Source organism: Micromys minutus (genome assembly GCF_963924665.1).
Source record: "Micromys minutus genome assembly, chromosome: 2".
NCBI lineage: Eukaryota > Metazoa > Chordata > Mammalia > Rodentia > Muridae > Micromys > Micromys minutus.
In genome coordinates, this window is record NC_137971.1 from 41,789,676 (window position 1) to 41,808,582 (window position 18,907).

The 18,907-nt window shown below is 40.1% G+C and overlaps 1 protein-coding gene across 1 annotated transcript in view; it reads left to right on the plus strand.

The window, feature by feature from the left end:
- Positions 1–18,907, plus strand: part of PCSK5 (proprotein convertase subtilisin/kexin type 5) — a gene marked incomplete at its 3' end in the record, with an annotated part of 393,680 nt that overhangs the window by 305,817 nt on the left and 68,956 nt on the right. Inside the window, exons 22-24 of the mRNA XM_080912751.1 lie at positions 5,343–5,479; positions 9,721–9,927; positions 11,072–11,140. Of these exons, the coding sequence (XP_080768877.1) occupies positions 5,343–5,479; positions 9,721–9,927; positions 11,072–11,140 (413 nt within the window). The remainder of the gene's footprint in view (positions 1–5,342; positions 5,480–9,720; positions 9,928–11,071; positions 11,141–18,907) is intronic.

Genomic DNA, 18,907 nt, shown 5'->3' on the forward strand with positions numbered 1-18,907 from the left:
AATGGATATTGAAATATGGTACATTTACACAATGGACTATTATTCAGCCATTAAAAATGAAATTATGAATTTTTTATTATTTACATTCTTTAGAAGTGTTATATATGTATATAATAAGCTTTGGTCTATTTTCCCTTCTTTCTCCCACTAAACACTTCTTCCCAAAATATCTTATTTTCATGTCTTTGGGTGTGTGCTTGTGCGTGTGTGCATGTATATGCATATGTGTATTAAACCCATTGAGCTTAAGTAAAGTTGCTATCATGACCATGAATGGGAGCTCATTTAGTATAACATGAACAATTTATCAGTGGCCACACTACTAAAGAAAATGATAGCCCTTCCTCTAGTTATCATTAACTGTCAATAGCACCATAAGTAGGGGAAGAGCTTCATGGGCCCTTCCATATTGAAATGTTGACAGGCCCAGTCTTTTTCAGGTCTACTGTAGATAACCTCAAGTGTAATAAATTCATGAGTTCATTAGCCATGTAATATCCAGAAGATACCAATTCATGGCCATCATTCCCAATTTCTTTCTGTTTCTCTATCATGTTCCCTGAGCCACTGGAGGGTAATTAGTGAGATGTCTCATTTAGGACCACATAATTTATTCTCTGCACTTTGACCAGATGTCTCTGTAATAACTGTTATATAAAAGAAGATCTCCTAGTGAGTGAAAGTTGAAGTAATCTATAAGTGTGAAAAATCAGGATTTAGAAGTCAGCTTGATACCATGCCCATTTAGCAAAATTAAAATAGTATGTATCCAAATGTCTTATTACCTCCTTAGACTTGAGTTCTTAAATGGGCTTATAGTACCATGTATGAGTTCCTTTGTATGTAGCAGGCCATAAATCCAACCAAAAAACAACGGATTACTCATAACACCCGTGCCACTATTACACTAGAAGCTATGTTTTACCAGGCTGGTTATTATTGCATCTGGAATGCGTCACAGTTCGGTGGACTGCTGATGACTTTTCCTGCAAGCATCAACAAGATTGTTTTCTAAGTGTCTCTAAAATTAAACTTTTAAGTATTGAATTTTCCTCAAAGAAACTTCAAAGCATACTTTAAGATAAAGACATTACCAAAACTAAATCTTGTTCTCCTTCTAACCCCCACTGTGACTAATTAAATTGCCTTGTACGTTTGAACATCTTTGAACACGTGTCTAATGAGGTAATTATAACCATCCAGTATACACTGGAGAAGCCATGATTGTCCCTAGCACAATAGAGATGAAAAGTGAGAAAACAATTCTACCACCATATGTGACTACTTAAAAAAAAGTCTAGGCACAGGAGCAACCATAGCAGTGAAGGCAAGACAGGATTTGAAGTCTATCCAGGCTACATAGGGAGATCCTGTCTCAAAAAAGAGAAACAACAAGAAATCTAGGCCTGTTGGCATACAATGAAAGGTGACACCACTTGAACATTTTAGAGGTTCTGTTTGTAAAATATACTATTATCTTTTGAATAACGAAATGCATGCACATGGATCTTGCACCAGAATATGTTCCTAACAAAATACTATTCCTAGGAACAGTTTCTTCTCTTTGCTCTAAGCATCCTTTCCTCCCCGCCTCCCCACATCTTTCTTCTTTGATGTTAGCTGTATACACACACATACAAGAAAGGGGAATAGAGCATGGCAACAAACTACTTGACTTTTTTATTTTTCTGCTATTTTCCCTGAAGAGTGTTAAAAGGATAAAAAGGAAGGAGTTATCTGTAAATAAGGTGATGTTGACTTATTTGTTCTTAAGAATGTGGCAAAGTATTTTCCAAAGTATTTCCTGGATCACTGCCTTGGCTTGTTTGGAGCTGCTATAACACAATACTTGAGACCAGATAAATTATAAACAATATAGCTGTGGCTGAATGTTACTGGGGACTGGGAGATCTGAGTACACGGCGCTGCCTCTGGTGAAGGCTTTGGTGCTGGAGAAGGTAGAAGTTAAGAGAGAGTTACAGTAAGAGAACAAAAGGAAGCTAGACCTGCTTTTATGGCTTATTCTCATGATCACTTCATCAGTCCAGCTATTGGGTAAGACTCCTCACTACCTACTCCTTCACCTTAAACCCACTTCACAACATTATCACCTCGGAGACCAAGTTTCCAACACATACACTTTGTAGGATATATCAAAGACATAGTAAGTAAAGTCTAAGCAAAACAGATAAAAAAAATGCATGCTTTATATTTAGCTCTGAGATATAGACAGAGTCCAAAGGCCCTTTAGGACACTGTCTCTGCCATTAAGGCCATAGTCAAGGGATGCTAACACACTCAAAGAAACCAAGAGTGAGGTAAATTTAACACCCTGACATTTAAAGCAAGAGTTGGACCCATGAAGCGGTCATTTGCCAGATGATAGAGCATCAGAGGACACAGCCTCTGCTTAGCCATGGAAGGAGAAGGTTAGCTTGGGTGGAATAGCCTTGTCTCTCTTGTCCCAACCTTAAAATTCCTGATGATGTTTCCTCTAGTTTAAAACTCACTGGAGGACAATGGGGTACTTACCTCATATGAGGATAGTTGATGACCTTGATGTAGGATTTATAGTAGATTCATTTCTAGAATAAGACAAGATGGAAAACAGGGAAGAAGGATCCAGACAGGGACAGGGATGACAAATAACCTAGAGGAGAGCTAGTCTCTAAGGGCTTTTTTTTCTGGTTTTTAAGCCACTGCATTCTTTTAGTTCCTAGACAATATAGTCTTCACCTGTGAGAATGCTAACATTAACTTTCAGGTTTGATTCAAGTTGAACAAGTAAATTAATGGAAAGAAAAATTATTCTGACCAGGTATTAACAACCGTTGAGCTGAGTGATACATATATTGAATGGGAAACAATTATCACTTATATATGCACTTATATGTCTGAAGTAAATAAAATTGACTTGAAAGAATATAAGGTAAATAAAATCCAATTAAAGTATCCAGAAGTTACCTTTGCTCTTATACAGTCTTAAACATTTGGCTTGGTCTGTGTCTATGAAAATAGAGAGAAAAGGTTTTTTTTTTATGAAGTTTCATTCCATTAAAGTACTAAAACACCAGGAGAAATGCCCTCGGGCTGGTTTTAATCAGGCCAAGCTAACAATCTGCACACAGGACAGCCCTGAGTCACCCTGCTCTTCTGTTAGGATTCATGTCTTTCTTTGATATGGTCAGCCATGTGTGTGAGTGTTGCCTTAAAGCTGGGACACAGTCAGCAGGAGGCCAAGAAGATGATTGCTTCCAGTGGTGCTGAGTCTAGAGCAGAACCTGAGGGACCAGGGAGCCAAGAGTAAGCTGTTCAGTTGTAGACTTGAGTCCTGTTCTATTTCCAATATGATGCAAACACAGCTATGGGAAAAGGTGCTTTACCTCCAACTTTCCCTAATCCTGGGATTGTTGTAATCAGCTCCCCAACAAATGGTTGGGTGTAGATGGGTAAGCAGTGGGGTTCTGACAAGCCAGTGCCACCCCAAGAATAATGACTGGTGTGGTGAGAGGTGATACAGGCAAAGGAATTTTACTGCTCTTTGATGATCCCCTCAGCTGCTAGAGCTGGTAGCACAATTATACCCTCATGGATATGGTCTCTACTCAATTAATCTCATAACCAACAAGCTAAGCATTACACTAAGGAAACTCTACAAGACATCAGTTTGGCATCATCTGCATTACACGGACTCAATTCACAAGCTCCACAGTAATCCAGATATTCAGAGCAGTGGTTCTTCAAGTGTGATCTCTATAGGATCCACAGGAAATGGGATTAGCATACCAAAGACACATTAGAAGTACTGTGAATATTACTTACCCACTCACAATGGCTAAGATCCATAATAAATCTGGCTACCCAACTGAAAGATGAATCGATTTATAAAATGGGGTATACATATATAATTGAATGTTATTCATATTCAGCCATAAAGAGGAATGAAATCCTGCCATTAGCAGCAAAATGGATGGACTAAAGGATATTGAATTATGTGACATAAGTCATACTCAGAAAGACAAACACTGCATAATCTTACACTCATATGAGGAGAGTAAAACTAATCAAGCTGAATGTGCACTGGAGATGAAGAAGGGTGGGGAAGGAAGGAAAACCAAAAAAATACTGGCTAACAAAGAGAAGGGAGATGTTTTGGCATCCCCCAGAGGAGTGGTACCACAGATCTCCAACTGTAGATTTTATGAAGATTCAGACTATAGGAGGTTGAGGACACCAATCATTAAGAAATGACAAGAAGGGAGGGATGGTGAATGCCCTTATGTCATCAACAGAGGCTAAGCACTGTGCTAAAATGCCACAGTGTGCTTCAGTAACATGGATGATCACTGCACAAGTGTTCTTGAAAATTTTAACTAATGAGTAAATAATTAAAATTTTCTAAATGTGTGCTCTCTGGATCAGTGATGTTAGCATCACCAGAAAACTTGTCAGAAATGCAATTTTCCAATCCTTTTCCTGAGCTCATCTGAATTAGAGCATCTGGAGGTGGGACCCTGACCCCCTTCATCTGTTCGCATTACCTATCTGATTCCTACATTTATTTAATCCACATTCTGTGTTTCCCAATCAGAGTGCTTGGATCCGCTTGACTTAATCCCATCTGCTCTTATGATTGCTCTGCAGAGAATGATGAAGCCCAAACACAAAAATATTAGCAGTAACACCGTGATACAGATTGCACACATATAAAGCCAACGGTTTCAGGAGGCTGTTTTCTAACTGTTGTTCCAGGCCCTCAAGGGGTGTTTGCAAGCACAATGAAGAAACAGAGGTCATGAGACTCCATGTGTGAGCAAATAAAATCTGAGCTCATATGCCTGTAATATGCACAAGGCAATTTTCTGGATAGCATCTGCCCTTCAGAATAGTGCTTCATTATACCCTTCCAGAGCACATAGACATGAGACACCCCTTACCAAATGTGGGCATGTTGATAACTAAAGAAAGAAAACTTTTCCCGAGGCCTCAGGATTCAGCAGCCCATTTAGTATCTTTAAAATCAGAGACTACGTATGAAATTAACTGGATTTTGGTGGAACCTTCAGTATGACCTTAACCTGGGTGGGCACCAGTTGGAGGCAGATTTGGAATTATATCCCTAGCCAGTTTCCGGTTAGCCTGTTGTTGGATTCATATATTGGGCCAAGGATGGGTACGTTACTAATGTCTCACAGGCTCTGGGATGATCTGCCCCTGGCATCACTCTCATTTCTGGAACAATGAGAGCAAATCTGTACAGTGAAACATGCACACCACATGTTCTGACTCTTGGTCCTTCAGAAGTTGTCCCGATGAATTCTAATAGCCTGCTTTTCCTCCAGCGTCTTCGATGACGGTCGCTGTGTTATGGCCTGTCCCTTGGGGAAGTTCGAATTTAAGAAGCAATGTCATCTGTGCCACCACACTTGCCAAGGATGCCAAGGAAGTGGGCCTTCCAACTGTACCTCCTGTAGAGCAGGTGAGGACAATTGCTGCTGGCTCCTTCCTCATCCGTCTGTGCTGTCACGGGCCAGCATTTGCTTTGGCTCAAACACCTGCAAAGGGAGTGAAGTTCAGGGCAGATGGCTGCTCGTTACGGCACCAGTACAACCTGAAAGCCCTGTTGCTGCCAGAACACAAAAACCTTGTTCACATAATCACGCATGTTGACTCACTGCCCCTAAGGAGATGAGAGAAGGGAAAAGAGGCCTTCTCAGGGAAGCGAAAGGAAGAGGTATTAAGTGTGTTGTCAAGCATGATGTACACAGTCATGTAAAGCCAAGCTTTGTTGTGATAGACCCGAAAAGCTAGGGAGACAAGCAAGACGCATAGGGCCCCTTAAGCTGATAACGCATTAAAGGTTATGTGAGGTCTTAGAGCTCGGCTATGCCATTTAGAGGGCAAAGTAATCAATTTGCTCAAGACAGATGTGACCTTTTGGGTCCAGTCTGTGTTATTCGTGAGGTATCCACCATCACTGGGGGGCATGCCACACCCTTACAGTTCCTTGAAGTTTAACCCTGGTACTGCTCCAGCCTCGTTTCATAGGCCTGTCCTCTATTTTGACCTCACATGAAGTACAACCACATTATTTTGCCCATATAGTAGAGTCGGAATGTGAGGCAAGTTTAAACTTTGTGTAATTTTAAAGGGAAATATGTGGACGATGGGTGAAAAGCTGGATGATGTTGCTGCAGTGGATGCATCTTTCCCACAGAATTTTTTCAGGACAAAGCCTCAAACAGGCTACTCTGCGTTTCTCCTCACTCTCTACTCTGCCCAGCTGTCCCACTGACCCTGAGAGGACAGCTCTCACCCATCGTATTTGCACAGTTTGTCTAGTGAGAGAGGTTTATTTGTCTTTATTATTGTCTACAATGAAACCAAGTAAAATGAAAAAAAAAAAAGACAAAATCTTGGATTGGCAGAAATTCAGAAACTGGACCTCTGATTACTCCCCTTTATATACCTTTATATACCCAGTCTGAATATCTATCTTGTCTATACTCTATGCCCAACACCAGAAGAGCAGGGGATGTTTCAACCTTGCTTCCTGATGTGGTCTGAACATGAGACAGCATCTGGCACAGAAATTGTATACACACAGCATGTAAGGCAGAGAGTGCCTCCTCATTCAGGAGGAAGGCCCTCCAGACTAGCTCTAAGAAAATGCACAACTGTCCCATCCTTCTAGATACATTTACTGATTAATTACTTATTTTTGACAAGAACTCCTGTATCCTAGACTGGCCTCAAACTCTCTATGTAGTTGAGGATAACCTTAAACTTTTGGTCTTCCTACCCCTACCTCCCAAATGTTTGGATTACAGGCATGAACCACTGGTTTTATGCAGTACTGGGGTTCACACCTAAGGCCTTACATATGCTAAGCTAGTACACCACAACTGAGCCACATGAGAGTTCCCGGCTTTCTTACTAACTAGAGGATATGTAAATAGTCATTTCACTTTTTTAAGCCTCATTTTATTTGTTTAAAAAAATAGAAGGAACAATGGACATTTAGACTCACTTTCCTATAAAACCCTCTACATCTACAAAATTAGAACAAAGTTTAGACTCTAAGCAAATGTCAGATAGTCTAAACATCTGTCTTATACCAAGTTATTGGAGAAGAACTTGGACAATTTTTCCATATTTTCTACTTGAAGAGCTCCATCTAATCCATCATCTTAAGTATTAAATGTGCCCCTCCTTTGTACAAGTTACTAGTAGATGCAGTGGAGAATACAATTAACTGGAGCATGTTGTAGCTAACCCATTTCATAACGTTGGTTATGAAATGCCTAGTAGATTAGTAAAGAAGATCTCTGGATGCTTCTGTGAGAGTACTTCCAGGGAGGATTGACTGAGAGGTAACTCGGACCCTTAATCTACCTTCCGAGAATCTGGGGTCCAGAGGGAGTGGCAGAGGAGGAGGAGAGATGAGAAAGCCACTGTCTGGGAATTCTCTGAGGTGTGGCTTCCAGGAAGGGAGCTTCTCTGCCCCACCACACCCTCCCTACCCTGATGCACTCACTACCTTTGAAAGTGAGAGCCAGGCAATCTCCATCACCTTAACTGTTATGTCTGGTATTTCTTTTCTTTTTCTTTTTTACTTTATCTGCATTTATTTTGTGCTGAATTTATTTTTGTGCCATGAGTTTTTGCTTCTTCAGATTCTTCTGGAATATCTTTTGCTTCTATGTAACCTCCTCTTCTGGCTTTAGAACAATCTGTTCCGTCTCAGTGAGGATCATCTCAGTGTGGAAGGGGGAGCTCATGTATGCATTAATCTGGTCATGAACTCTGTAGGTTCGTTGGCACATCTTAGGTGCCTTGTTCACCTGGTGCCTATGTTCAATGACTAGAGAATCTACATCTAAACCCTTAAGTTCAGCATTACTCTCTGCATTTTTAAACATGTGAATCAAAAACTCAGCATGCATTTTTGGCCACCATCCCTGTGCCCAGCTCCACTGTTTGTCCTGGGCACACCTACTGACTCACCATTATACCACCAGAAGGGCACACATTACTTCTTTAAAGTGACATCCTTCAGAAACTTGGTGGCTATTTGGATATGCATAGCCTTGATGGCCTGGGCAGTTTCCCCGGGTGTTCTTAAAGTGGACACAAAAGTTTGAACCACTGTATTTGCATGATATTGTGGGGTTTTCTGGGTCAGGCACCATCTTCACAGGTCACCTCGAGAGCCCAACGCTGAGTAACCTCTTTTTTATCTTATAAAAGGCAACATTTAATTGGGGCTGGCTCACAGGTTCAGAGGTTCAGTCCATCATCACCTAGGCAGGAGCATGGCAGCATCCAGGCAGGCATTGTGCAGGCAGAACTGAGAGTTCAACATCTGCATCATGTCTGGTATTTCTGTCACTGCAATGAAAACAATGACTTGCTGTCAAGGCATTTACAGAATTTTTGTCCTCACATACTGAACAAGGGGAAACTACCAGATAAAGACCAAATAAGCAGTCACAATGTTGCCACAGATCATTTCTATATGCAATGAACAGAGGTTTTCTGGAGAGGGTAATTGTTTACCAAGCCCTTGTTTAACATGTTCTCTGCACTAGCTAGCCTTGTGCCCTCAGGTAACTATACTGAAGCTGATGCCTCACTTCAAGAAACTCTACAAAGGAGCAACAGCAAGCTCAAGTCCAACATTATAGTGACTTTCCACTTCTGTCCTTCCAACAAAGCATCAGTGTAGTCTTTATCCATGCACTCGGTGTCCCTGAAGCCCGAAGGTCAATGTTTTGATATCCATGTGGCAGTTCACGTGCTGAGTGAACACTAGACTCAGGTTATTCTAAGCAACACTGAGCAGCTGTTTTCCAGAGGCGGGACCTTATGGAAAATCTGATTTTCAGCAGAAAGTGTAGACACTTAACCCAGAGCACACTGAGCATTGTAACTCCCCAAAGCTGGGAAGAAGAGGCTCCTAGGTAGACAAGTAGTATTAATCTTGGTGTTGTTTTTATAAAATATTTCTTCATGTTTATAAAGCTCTGTAACTGGTCCTGGTCTTTTTCTAACTGATTAGGTTTTTTCTGTTCTCTCCAGGAGCAAATTCCCATGTTCTGTCACGCTGGGAAATTGCTGATTCTTTTCTCATAGAGCCTAGTGTTGACAGAAATAAAACCCTTAGGGATGATGTGGGGGAGTTGCAAAGGTGTGCTTGATTTAGGGTGTCAATAAGGCTGTTCTTAGAACAATTAGTAGCTTTGCAAAATCCCAGACATTAGTCAGCACAGGCATGTGATTTTAATAATGATTCCAAATCATTGCGAGATGACACTTTTGTCCCGTGTATCAGCCCCAGAGCACATGTTTATTCTTACGGAAGCTCTGTAGCCCCCAAGTCTGAATGGTTCTACCTTTGCCAAAAGGAGCCCTTGGGAAAGTTAAACACATCTTGAATCTTAGCTACCCACAGAGTGCGGTTTGTGCCTTTACAGTGGCACCCCAAATAGAAGTTGTTCACTCAAACATATAAGATAGTGTAAAATGATTTCCGGCAAGGAAACTTTTCAGCCATAAGGATAACGATGTTGTGCTTTTTATTAAGTCCATGCTGATGCCCTTGGTCCCCTAGAAACAAAAGCACTCAGCTGTTTCTCTTTTTAATAAAACATCTTACATTATGTGGGTTCCATGATTGTTTTTGTATTTTCTCTTTCTCATGTCCCTCTTACTGGTCAGACAAGCATGGTCAGGAGCACTTCCTGTACCAGGGAGAGTGTTTAGAGAATTGCCCTGTGGGCCATTATCCTGCCCAGGGACAGGCCTGCCGACCCTGCCCAGACAACTGTGAACTTTGCTACAACCCACACGTCTGCAGTAGATGCATGAGCGGCTATGTCATCGTGCCCACCAACCAAACCTGCCAGAAGCTGGAGTGCGGACAAGGTGAGGCTTCCCTGGGGCCCTGCTCAGCACCAGGAGGTGGGATGAGAGACTGTATTGCTGGGCCTCAAGGGGGCTTTGACTACCTTACATTCAATCCTTGTGGTATTATATGTACACTTAGAATGACTCTGAATAACTCAGTAGGCAAGTGGAGCTCTTCCCCAGTTCTGCATCCCCTGTGTTTCTCCAGACAACAGAGCAAAACTTAGGTCCAAACCTCAACGTCTTCATCAATGGTTTTTCTCCTTAATTACTAGGTATGAGACCCTGGGCAAAATTAAAGTAATTTCTCCTTGCCTTGGGTGCTTTACTCCTAAAGGGGCTGCAAAACAGCAAGAAGATTGTCATGAGAAGCAAGGTGAATCAGTCTCCCTAAACATGCTTGAAATGCTTCAGTTTCTTTGCTATATTGGAAAATGATAAGTTAGATGTCATTGACTATGTTTGTGCTATTATATGTACACACTCTTCTACATAAGGATCATGGCTGCCCCATGCATGAAGACAGCTGCAAATAATTTTAAATCAAGCACTTCTTCTATTTATCCATCCCATTCATAGAGGCAGTAATATATATATTTATATGCATCTATATATATTTAAATGTTTAGTAGGTGAGATATAAAGTTCACTCTTTTTCATATCTAACTCCATTTCCCAGACACAGAACTGATTTATTTAATAAATCTAATCTATTAGTTTGCCTTTAAAATTAGGGAGATGGTAGATGGCCAATTATGGTTCATGATGGCTCATGGTTGCAATCTCAGCATTCAGGAAAAGAAAGCATTGAGCTTCATGACAGTGTAAGCTACATACTGCGTTCTAGGTCAGCCAGAGCTACCTAGCAATACCCTGTCTCACAAAGCAAAGTAAAGCAAGCAAGCAAGGAAACAGGCAAACAAAAGACTAGTTATAGAGAAAATAGTCCCAACCTCTTCTATCTGTACCCACTTGAGTGCTACAATCTGTTAAATTAATATAGGACTTTGAGGTTTATGACATCCTTCAAGATGGTTTTGGGCTTCATAATTGTTCTGTGAGTCACTTAAAAATAAACAACATACATGCATGACCTCATAGCAATGAACAGGCCTTCACCCAGTGAGTCTGAGCTGTGTTTTCCATTCCTCTCACTGTACAGGTGAATTCCAGGACTCTGAGTATGAAGAATGCATGCCTTGTGAGGAAGGATGTCTGGGATGCACTGTGGGTATGTCATGTTTCTTTATTACTTACAAACTTTAAATAGCTATGTTATGTCCCTTGTCCCACATCCTGATGTTGTCATTGTTTCTGCAAGGAGTCTTGTCATTAAGGTAATTACCAATATCTCCATCACTGTGCCTAGTATAGACAATATCACAATGAAGAGATACTAGTGAGGAAGTAGTGTCAAACTTAAGAAAAGATGGTGGCATCTCCTGTGGTTGTTTCGTAGTCGATGGGGTACTATTCAGCAATCATGTCTGGAGGTGCTTGGCACCTCTATTAGGTGCCAAATAAAATCAAACAAATAAATCCCTGTGGGCTCTAACTCACTTGGTGTATGGAACACAAATGCCAGCAGGTAGAGAGATAGGGATATCACCTTTTGTTAAAAATAAAGCCTAAAAAAATATTTTGCCATATGGTGATGGTGAGGTCAAGATTCCCATTACTCTAAGAAAAGCATGCATCCTCTCTAGTTCCCAATCCCTTCCTTTCACACCTCCGGTGAAGGAATAGGTGGGCGTGGTTTATAATACCAACAACAGGGAGATGCATGGATGAAAACTGTAAATTAGAAAAATCTCGAAATTCCAAGACTGCAATTCTATGCAAGCCTAGAAAACACAAAGAAAACAGCATACAGCATTCGCGATGGAAAATCCCAGCTGGCACAAAGAGTCATGGAGTAATTTCTCTTTGCGGGGACTTCTGTGGAGGCCTTTGGTACCTCTAAGATGCTACTGTGCACAGATGGCACGGAAATTTTGTCAAAATGCAGAACAAGCTGTTCAGTGGGGTCACTACAATTACTTGGTAGGACACTTGCAAAGTGTCAGATTATGCCTCAACAAAGTAAAGTTTTTATTGGCCTTACCTACCAGACTTCATTAATTAATTAATTACCCTTTCTTACAATACAGCCTGACCACAATTTCTCTCTCTCCACCTCTCCCATCCTCTCCACACACTACCCATCTCCCCCAGATCCACTCCTTCATATCCCTTCAGAAAAGAGTAGGTGTCCCAGGGACATCAACCCAACATGGTATCTCCAGATTCAATAAGACTAGGCACATAACCTCATATCAAGGCTGGGCAAGGCAACCCAGTTAGAGAAAAAGGTCCAAAGAACAGGCAAAAGTGTTAGAAACACCCTCACTCTCACTTTTAAGAGTCCCCAAAAGACACCAAGATGACAACTATAACATATGCAGAGTACCTAGTATTGACCCATGCAGATTCCGTGATTATTGCTTGAGTCTCTGTGAGCTTCTGTGAGCCCTACTTAGCTGATTCTGTGGACCATGTTCTCACTGTGTTCTCAACTCCTCTGGCTCTTAGAGTTCTTACTCACCCTCTTCTATTAATTCCTTAATTCTTAAACACTATGCATAAGCCATGGTTTATCTGAGGTTTTAGAAAGTTGAATGCCATTCTTTCGTTATCATTTACTGTGGATTGAGGAGACAAAATACAACAAAATAATAGAGTAAAACTTTAGACAAAGGTGACAGGTGGATATTTAAGAGTAAAATTATAAATATCTGGAAATCAAAAGTTAATTTAAACACTAGTCATAAAAGACCTAAAACTAAAATGTTGACAACATATTTTTATACTTTGCTTATGGATACCTTAATTTTGTGCTTTGTTCTATTCTGTTTTGAAGCAATATAAAATGAAAGTCTTTCTTAGGATGTTAACAGTGACCATTCTGGCAGCAATGATAAATTTTCTGAAGGCCTTGATTTTATTTTTGTCTGTTTCCAGACCTACTTCCCACTCAGGCACCCTACCCCAACTGGATTTCTTTTGTGCCTTCACCACTGTGTGCTTGCATCTTTGTGGATCACAGGGGTGTGAATGCTGGTGTGGGCCATGGAATGGGGCAGGCCTCAGACACCTTTATCTATGGTCCGTGGTGACAGTAAAACAAATCCACTAGGTTAAACATTAAAAAAATTTAAAATAGGTTTTTTTCCACATCTTTAAAAACATCCTGAAAAGAATATACCTTTGAGAATTCTGTCAGAATCAGGTATCATCTTAAAAGAGATATGGGTATTGCGTGATATTATTCCTTGGTGGAATAAATAAACACTTATTTAGGCCAAATAAGTAACTGACAACAGGCCAAAGTGCAGATACCACCCAGATGCAGTGAACCAGTGAACCAGTGGGTTTATTGGGATTACTTATGGAAGTATAGGCAAAGAGTTACTTACAAGAGCAGGAATGATTCAAAGACAAATGAGTCATCAAAGACGCCCCAAAACAAGCTTCAGGCAGCTCAGCAGGTTGAAGAGTCTCCTCTCCAAGCTTCTCAGCTGTTCTGAGTCTCTTCTCGGCAGCTAGGTTTGCCTGAGAATATTTGTTATCAATCTTTATTGAATATACATACATACATATATATGTGTGTATGTATGTATATGTGTGTATATGTGTGTTTATACAATATATACATATATACACATATACTTAGGAGAGGCCTAGAAGTGAATCTAAACAGTTTCAGGGACTTTCTGAAGCTATTTTGAGATATTTACTTTTGAGCTTAATGACTTCCCCACAGGACAGAATGTTTCACCTCCCACTGTATAAACATCCTGTATCTTTTCTCAAAGTCACTACACAGCAGATAGGAACAATACCAAGGCAACAATGACTTCTGGGAGATTCAGTGTCCCCCTTTTCCTGCAGACACAGCTAACAGGAGACCAAGATATAGAAAGGTGACTTTAGCTGTCTGCTGCATGCTAGGTGGCTCAATGTGGAATTGGGAATTCAAAGGTGACATGGAAGGCACCCTGTAATAAGGTTGTGCCAGAAGAGACACACCTGGAATGACGCTCTTTACGAGGTTGGCCCAGAGTGGAGGGAGATTCAAAGTACCGAAGGATCACTGGCAAAGGTGACAAGAATCGTCAAAATGCTGAGATTTCACATCTTAAATTCTAGAATTTCTCTTTACTTACAAAATTTCTATATATTGGATCTTGTGTGTTCTTGAACTTATTTAATTGGTCTTGACCATGACCTTGTTTCTGAGCTCATGTGATCTCCTCAGTACAATGAACCCTCCCCTTCTCCTTGTCCCTTTCATGTGTAGGCTACTATAACATTGGTCTAACATTTGGTATGTGTATATCTTTCTGTCTGATACTAAAGGGCTTGTTTAAATACAAGCTCTCTGACTTACATTGTCTGCTCCCACAAGAAAAGCAGCAGCGCAGGATCATAAAGCAAAGATAGTTGATATGCAAATGTTCTTCATTTATGATGGCTTGGCTTACGCTGCTCTGACTCTACCATGGTGTGACAATGATCTTAGGGCTTTAAAATGTGACCTTTTTCTGCACTGGTGATATGCATAGAGAATTTCCTCACATTGCTGGGCAGCAGCAAACCTCAACTACCAGGAGATCACATGCTCAAGTCAACAATGAGTACCATTCAGTGTGCTGTGGAGCCGGCAATTCTTCAGTATAATATATGAGATAATCAGTGTTTTCTTACAAAATCTTCTTGTGTTAGAGGTGTTTGCTTAAGTATAGCCTAATTAGCTCTGAGAATGTATGAAGGGGTGTAAGTCCTAGACTCTAAGATATGCCATGAAGTCTAGTAGGCCAATAGTACTAAGTGCACTTTCTTCTTAAGAGTATGTTCCATTTGGAATGGGTTTATCAGGACATAACTTCATTTTAAGTAAAACAACAACAACAATAAACAAACATTTACTGGGCTGAATTGGAGAGTTCCTCAAGTTCAAACAGAATACTGGCTTATGAGACTTAGTGGTTCCGAAACAATGATTTGCCTAATTAAATTTTGTATACAGTTCAAGAAGAGAAAAGAAATCACACAATAAAAAACAATTTTCATAGAATATTAGAACTGAAAAAAATTATAAAAACATGGTTGTTGCATTTTATAGTTTGAAGAACGTAAGAATGGAACTGTAAAAGATATGAATAACTTCGCAAGATCTGCCCAAAATCCTTCTTGTGAAACAAAACATCATTCTTTGGAAGGGATTTCATTTGATTCCATTTTAGCAATGCAGATTTTTTTTCTGAAGGGGTCTAGACGATCTCTGGAGGAATTAAGGACAAGAAAAAGCAGACATTTGAGACATTTTTATCTGTGCTATGTCATAAACTGTTGTTGTGGATGCGGGGGATGTTTTGAGACTTTTGTATTTCTTTTCAGATATTTAGATCACTATAGATTAATGTCTGTGTATTATGACTAATAAAGGGAAACTCAATTTTCAAGTTGACAAGAATCTCAGCCAGCTCCAGGGAGGACTAGGCCTTGTCAGTTCAAGAAATATTTTCATAAAGAAGACAAAAAAAAAAAAAACTAACCCATGACAAAAAGCATTTGCTTTGTCTGGAGGAAAATGCTGAATTTCATAGTCTAGGATGAAGCCGGTGTCTTTATTGTTATGGAATAAGGCTTCTATTCTTTATTATGCTGCAAACAAATAATATTTTTATCTTACCCTAAGAATAGTTGATGTCACATTTTTTGTCTTTATAACAAGTATCTTCAGTTGGCATTTTTCCAAATCTGCTTGTTTGGGATTATAATTTGATGTTTTTGTGTATCCTACACAGTTTTAATATACTGAATGTAGTAATACGTATTACCTAAGATTTGAGGTCCATAACTATTTATCCATTGACTTAATAATGAATTTTCATCCAGTTGTATAAAATCTTTATTCCCTTACCTTATTAATAAAAAACAGTGTTTGCATTTTGGTTCCAATGAACATAATGAAAATCTATTAATTTTGTTCTTTGAAAGGAATGTAGTCTACAGAAACACAAACTTTTAACCATTTTAAGCAATTACTTAAAAAAAATAAATTCCCATAATTTCAAACAAGGAGACAAACTCATGCAAAAGAAGACTTTAGATGGGGAACCTCATGCCCTGAAGTAAAGGAGTTTTCCAGAGAGGAATAGTGAGAAGAGACTGGGAATTTGTCCTGGGTGTCCACACAGGAGAGGGTGAGCTGCCCTCAGCATGGGGCTTCCACCTGATGACAACTGACAAGGCATTCTGTCATGGATTTCTCACTACAAAATATACAAATCTTGCAGGAAAAAAAAAAAAGACATCGAAAGTCTTGGAGACGCCATTGAAATTTTGAATCTTGAATTCAATGAATGCATTTAAAATTATTCTTTAGCTGAAGTAGAGTAACTGAAGGTTGGAGTGCATAGACAGACAGACAGATGGACAGACAGATGGAAAGATAGGTAACTAAATATGGCTTGGGAGTAGAACGTTTGCCTAGTATATGTGAAGCTCTGTCTTCTGCCCTCAGCACTTTAATGAATAATTACATAAACAGACAAAATGATGGGCATGCTTAGGTTTTTCCTATTTGAAAAAGGGTCCTGTGAACCATGTTGGCCTCAACTCATTATGTAGCTGAGGATGGTTTATAACTTCTGATCCTCCTCCATCCTCCTCCCCAGTGCTGGAATCACAGGTGGATGCCACTATGTTCAGTGGTGATGAGATCAAACCTAGGGCTTTCTGCAAATGTTCCACCAACAGAGATACATTCTCAGCTCAAGGATGCTGTCCTGAGGAGGTATTCTAAGATGAGTTGGACTTCTGATGTCACAGGATAGTGCACAGGCAGAGGAGCTGTAGTATCAAAAGCAGTGAGAATGCTCTTGCAGAGTCCTTGGAGAAGCAAAAGTAGGTCTAGTGGAAATGAAGACACCATGAAGAAAAGTATAGGCTTTTAAATCACACGAGACAAATGACTCTCAAGAATAAGAAATAAGGCTGATTTATTGGATGGGAGATACAAATTAAAATGGCTATGGGTTGTGTGATGTTCCCAAAGCAGTCTGTTTTGTTCACCCCAGATACAGAGGTAATAACAAACCGAGGAAATTATGCTATGAATGCCCAGCTCAGTGAACTAATATGTTTATTGGAGGTGCTTAACAAAGCACAAGTAAAGGGTTGCTGAAAAAATCATGGGAAAGTTACAACCCACTGCACATCAGCCTCCTCTTTATAGCCCTCGATAACTATTTACATCCTCAGGGAGGTGTAGGGCTCCGTAAAGCTTATTAGCTTCATGGGCCTTCTCTTTCTACCATAAAAGAATGTTAATGAGTCCAGTCTTGTGAAAGTCTCCTAGGGGTATATCATAGCTGCTCTAATTCAAGACAGCAATGAGCACACCAACCAAGAGGAATGCACATACCCTAGAACAGTTTTTCACCCATCAGACTAGTATATCAAAAGCACATCAGCTTTCTAGGCAAGTCTGTAGAAAAGGAAATATATATATTTCCTTCTGTTACAAATAAATGGTATAACCTTCCCAGAAGGTGTGACAGGCTGAATTACAATTATTTATGCATTGATACTCAGATCTTATGACTGCTTCTAGAAACTTAAGCAAAGAACACACAAATTCAAAGCAGTGTGCCCTAGTCTGCTTCATTCATGGGGTTGGATTGAGTTCTGAGACTCAGTGGATGTCCAACACTACAGTAATCCAGGAACCTGTCATCCGATGCCTTTTCATTCTAAACTAAGCACCTACCACACACACTGTGGTTCTAATTTAGAATCTCAGTATAACAGTAAAACCAGTACAAATTTGTTCCTTGTCCATTATGATTTCAGAAACGTGTCATCTTGAAAAGTATCTTAGTGATTTCATTCTACCTCCTGCCTCTTTACAGTTTCCTTAAGATGATGAACGTACCCCTTCTCTTTGAACTATTTTTGGTTTCTCTTTGGTTAAACACACAAGCCTTACCACTCTTGAATTTGGGAGTGATTATTAAGTAACATAAAGATGGTGTGAATACGGTACTGTCACTCTGTACCAGCTAATCTGTTAGCTAGGGTGGCCACTATATGACTAACAGGTTGCAAATATAGAGTAAATGTTCTAGACAAAGGAAAATTTTGAGTCTTGGACAAAGCAGAACAAAATGTTAGAAAGCATCCCTTGGGTCAGGGATACAAGTGGATGTACAAACATCCATGATGGTCTTGACATAGTCAACCATTGAGAGCAGATTAAATATCAGGCTCGTGGAAGACTAGTGGATGTGCAAACATTCATGTGGTATTATTTGTTGTCCACCATTGAAAGAAGACTAAATGCCAGGTTCATGGGAGGCTAGTTGAATATCTTAGAGTGTACAGAGAACTTTCTATAGCCATCATGACCAAAAAAAGTCTATGTAAGGTAACAGTGGTTTCCTGGTACACTGTGTCACAAGCATTCTTTTTGTGCTATGCTATCTTCTTGGTCAACAAAATGTTGGTATTAAATTATGCATATCTATATTTGTTCTTCCTTATGAAATAAATAAAACAGAACAACAACAAACAAGCAAACAAACAAACAAAATAGGAAGAAGACAAGCTGGTTAACTACAGGCCTAAAGCTGGTTGACTACAAACCTGAATGAAGCTGGTTTACTGTAGACCTAAAGTTGGCTGCTTGTAGATCTGAATGAAGCTGGTTGGCTGTAGGCATAAGGCTGGTTGACTATAGAATTGAAACAACTTGCCTATAGACCTAAAGCTGGCTGCTTGTAGTTCTGAAGCTGGTTGGCTGTGGAGTGAAGTGTAGGGGGTGGAGAGATGGCCCAGTGGTTAAGAGTTGAGGACCAGAGTCTAGTCTCAGTGTCCAAATCAGGAGGTTTACAATCACCTATAACTCCAGCTCCAGGGGTTCCAACAACCTCTCTTGGCCTCAGTGTACACC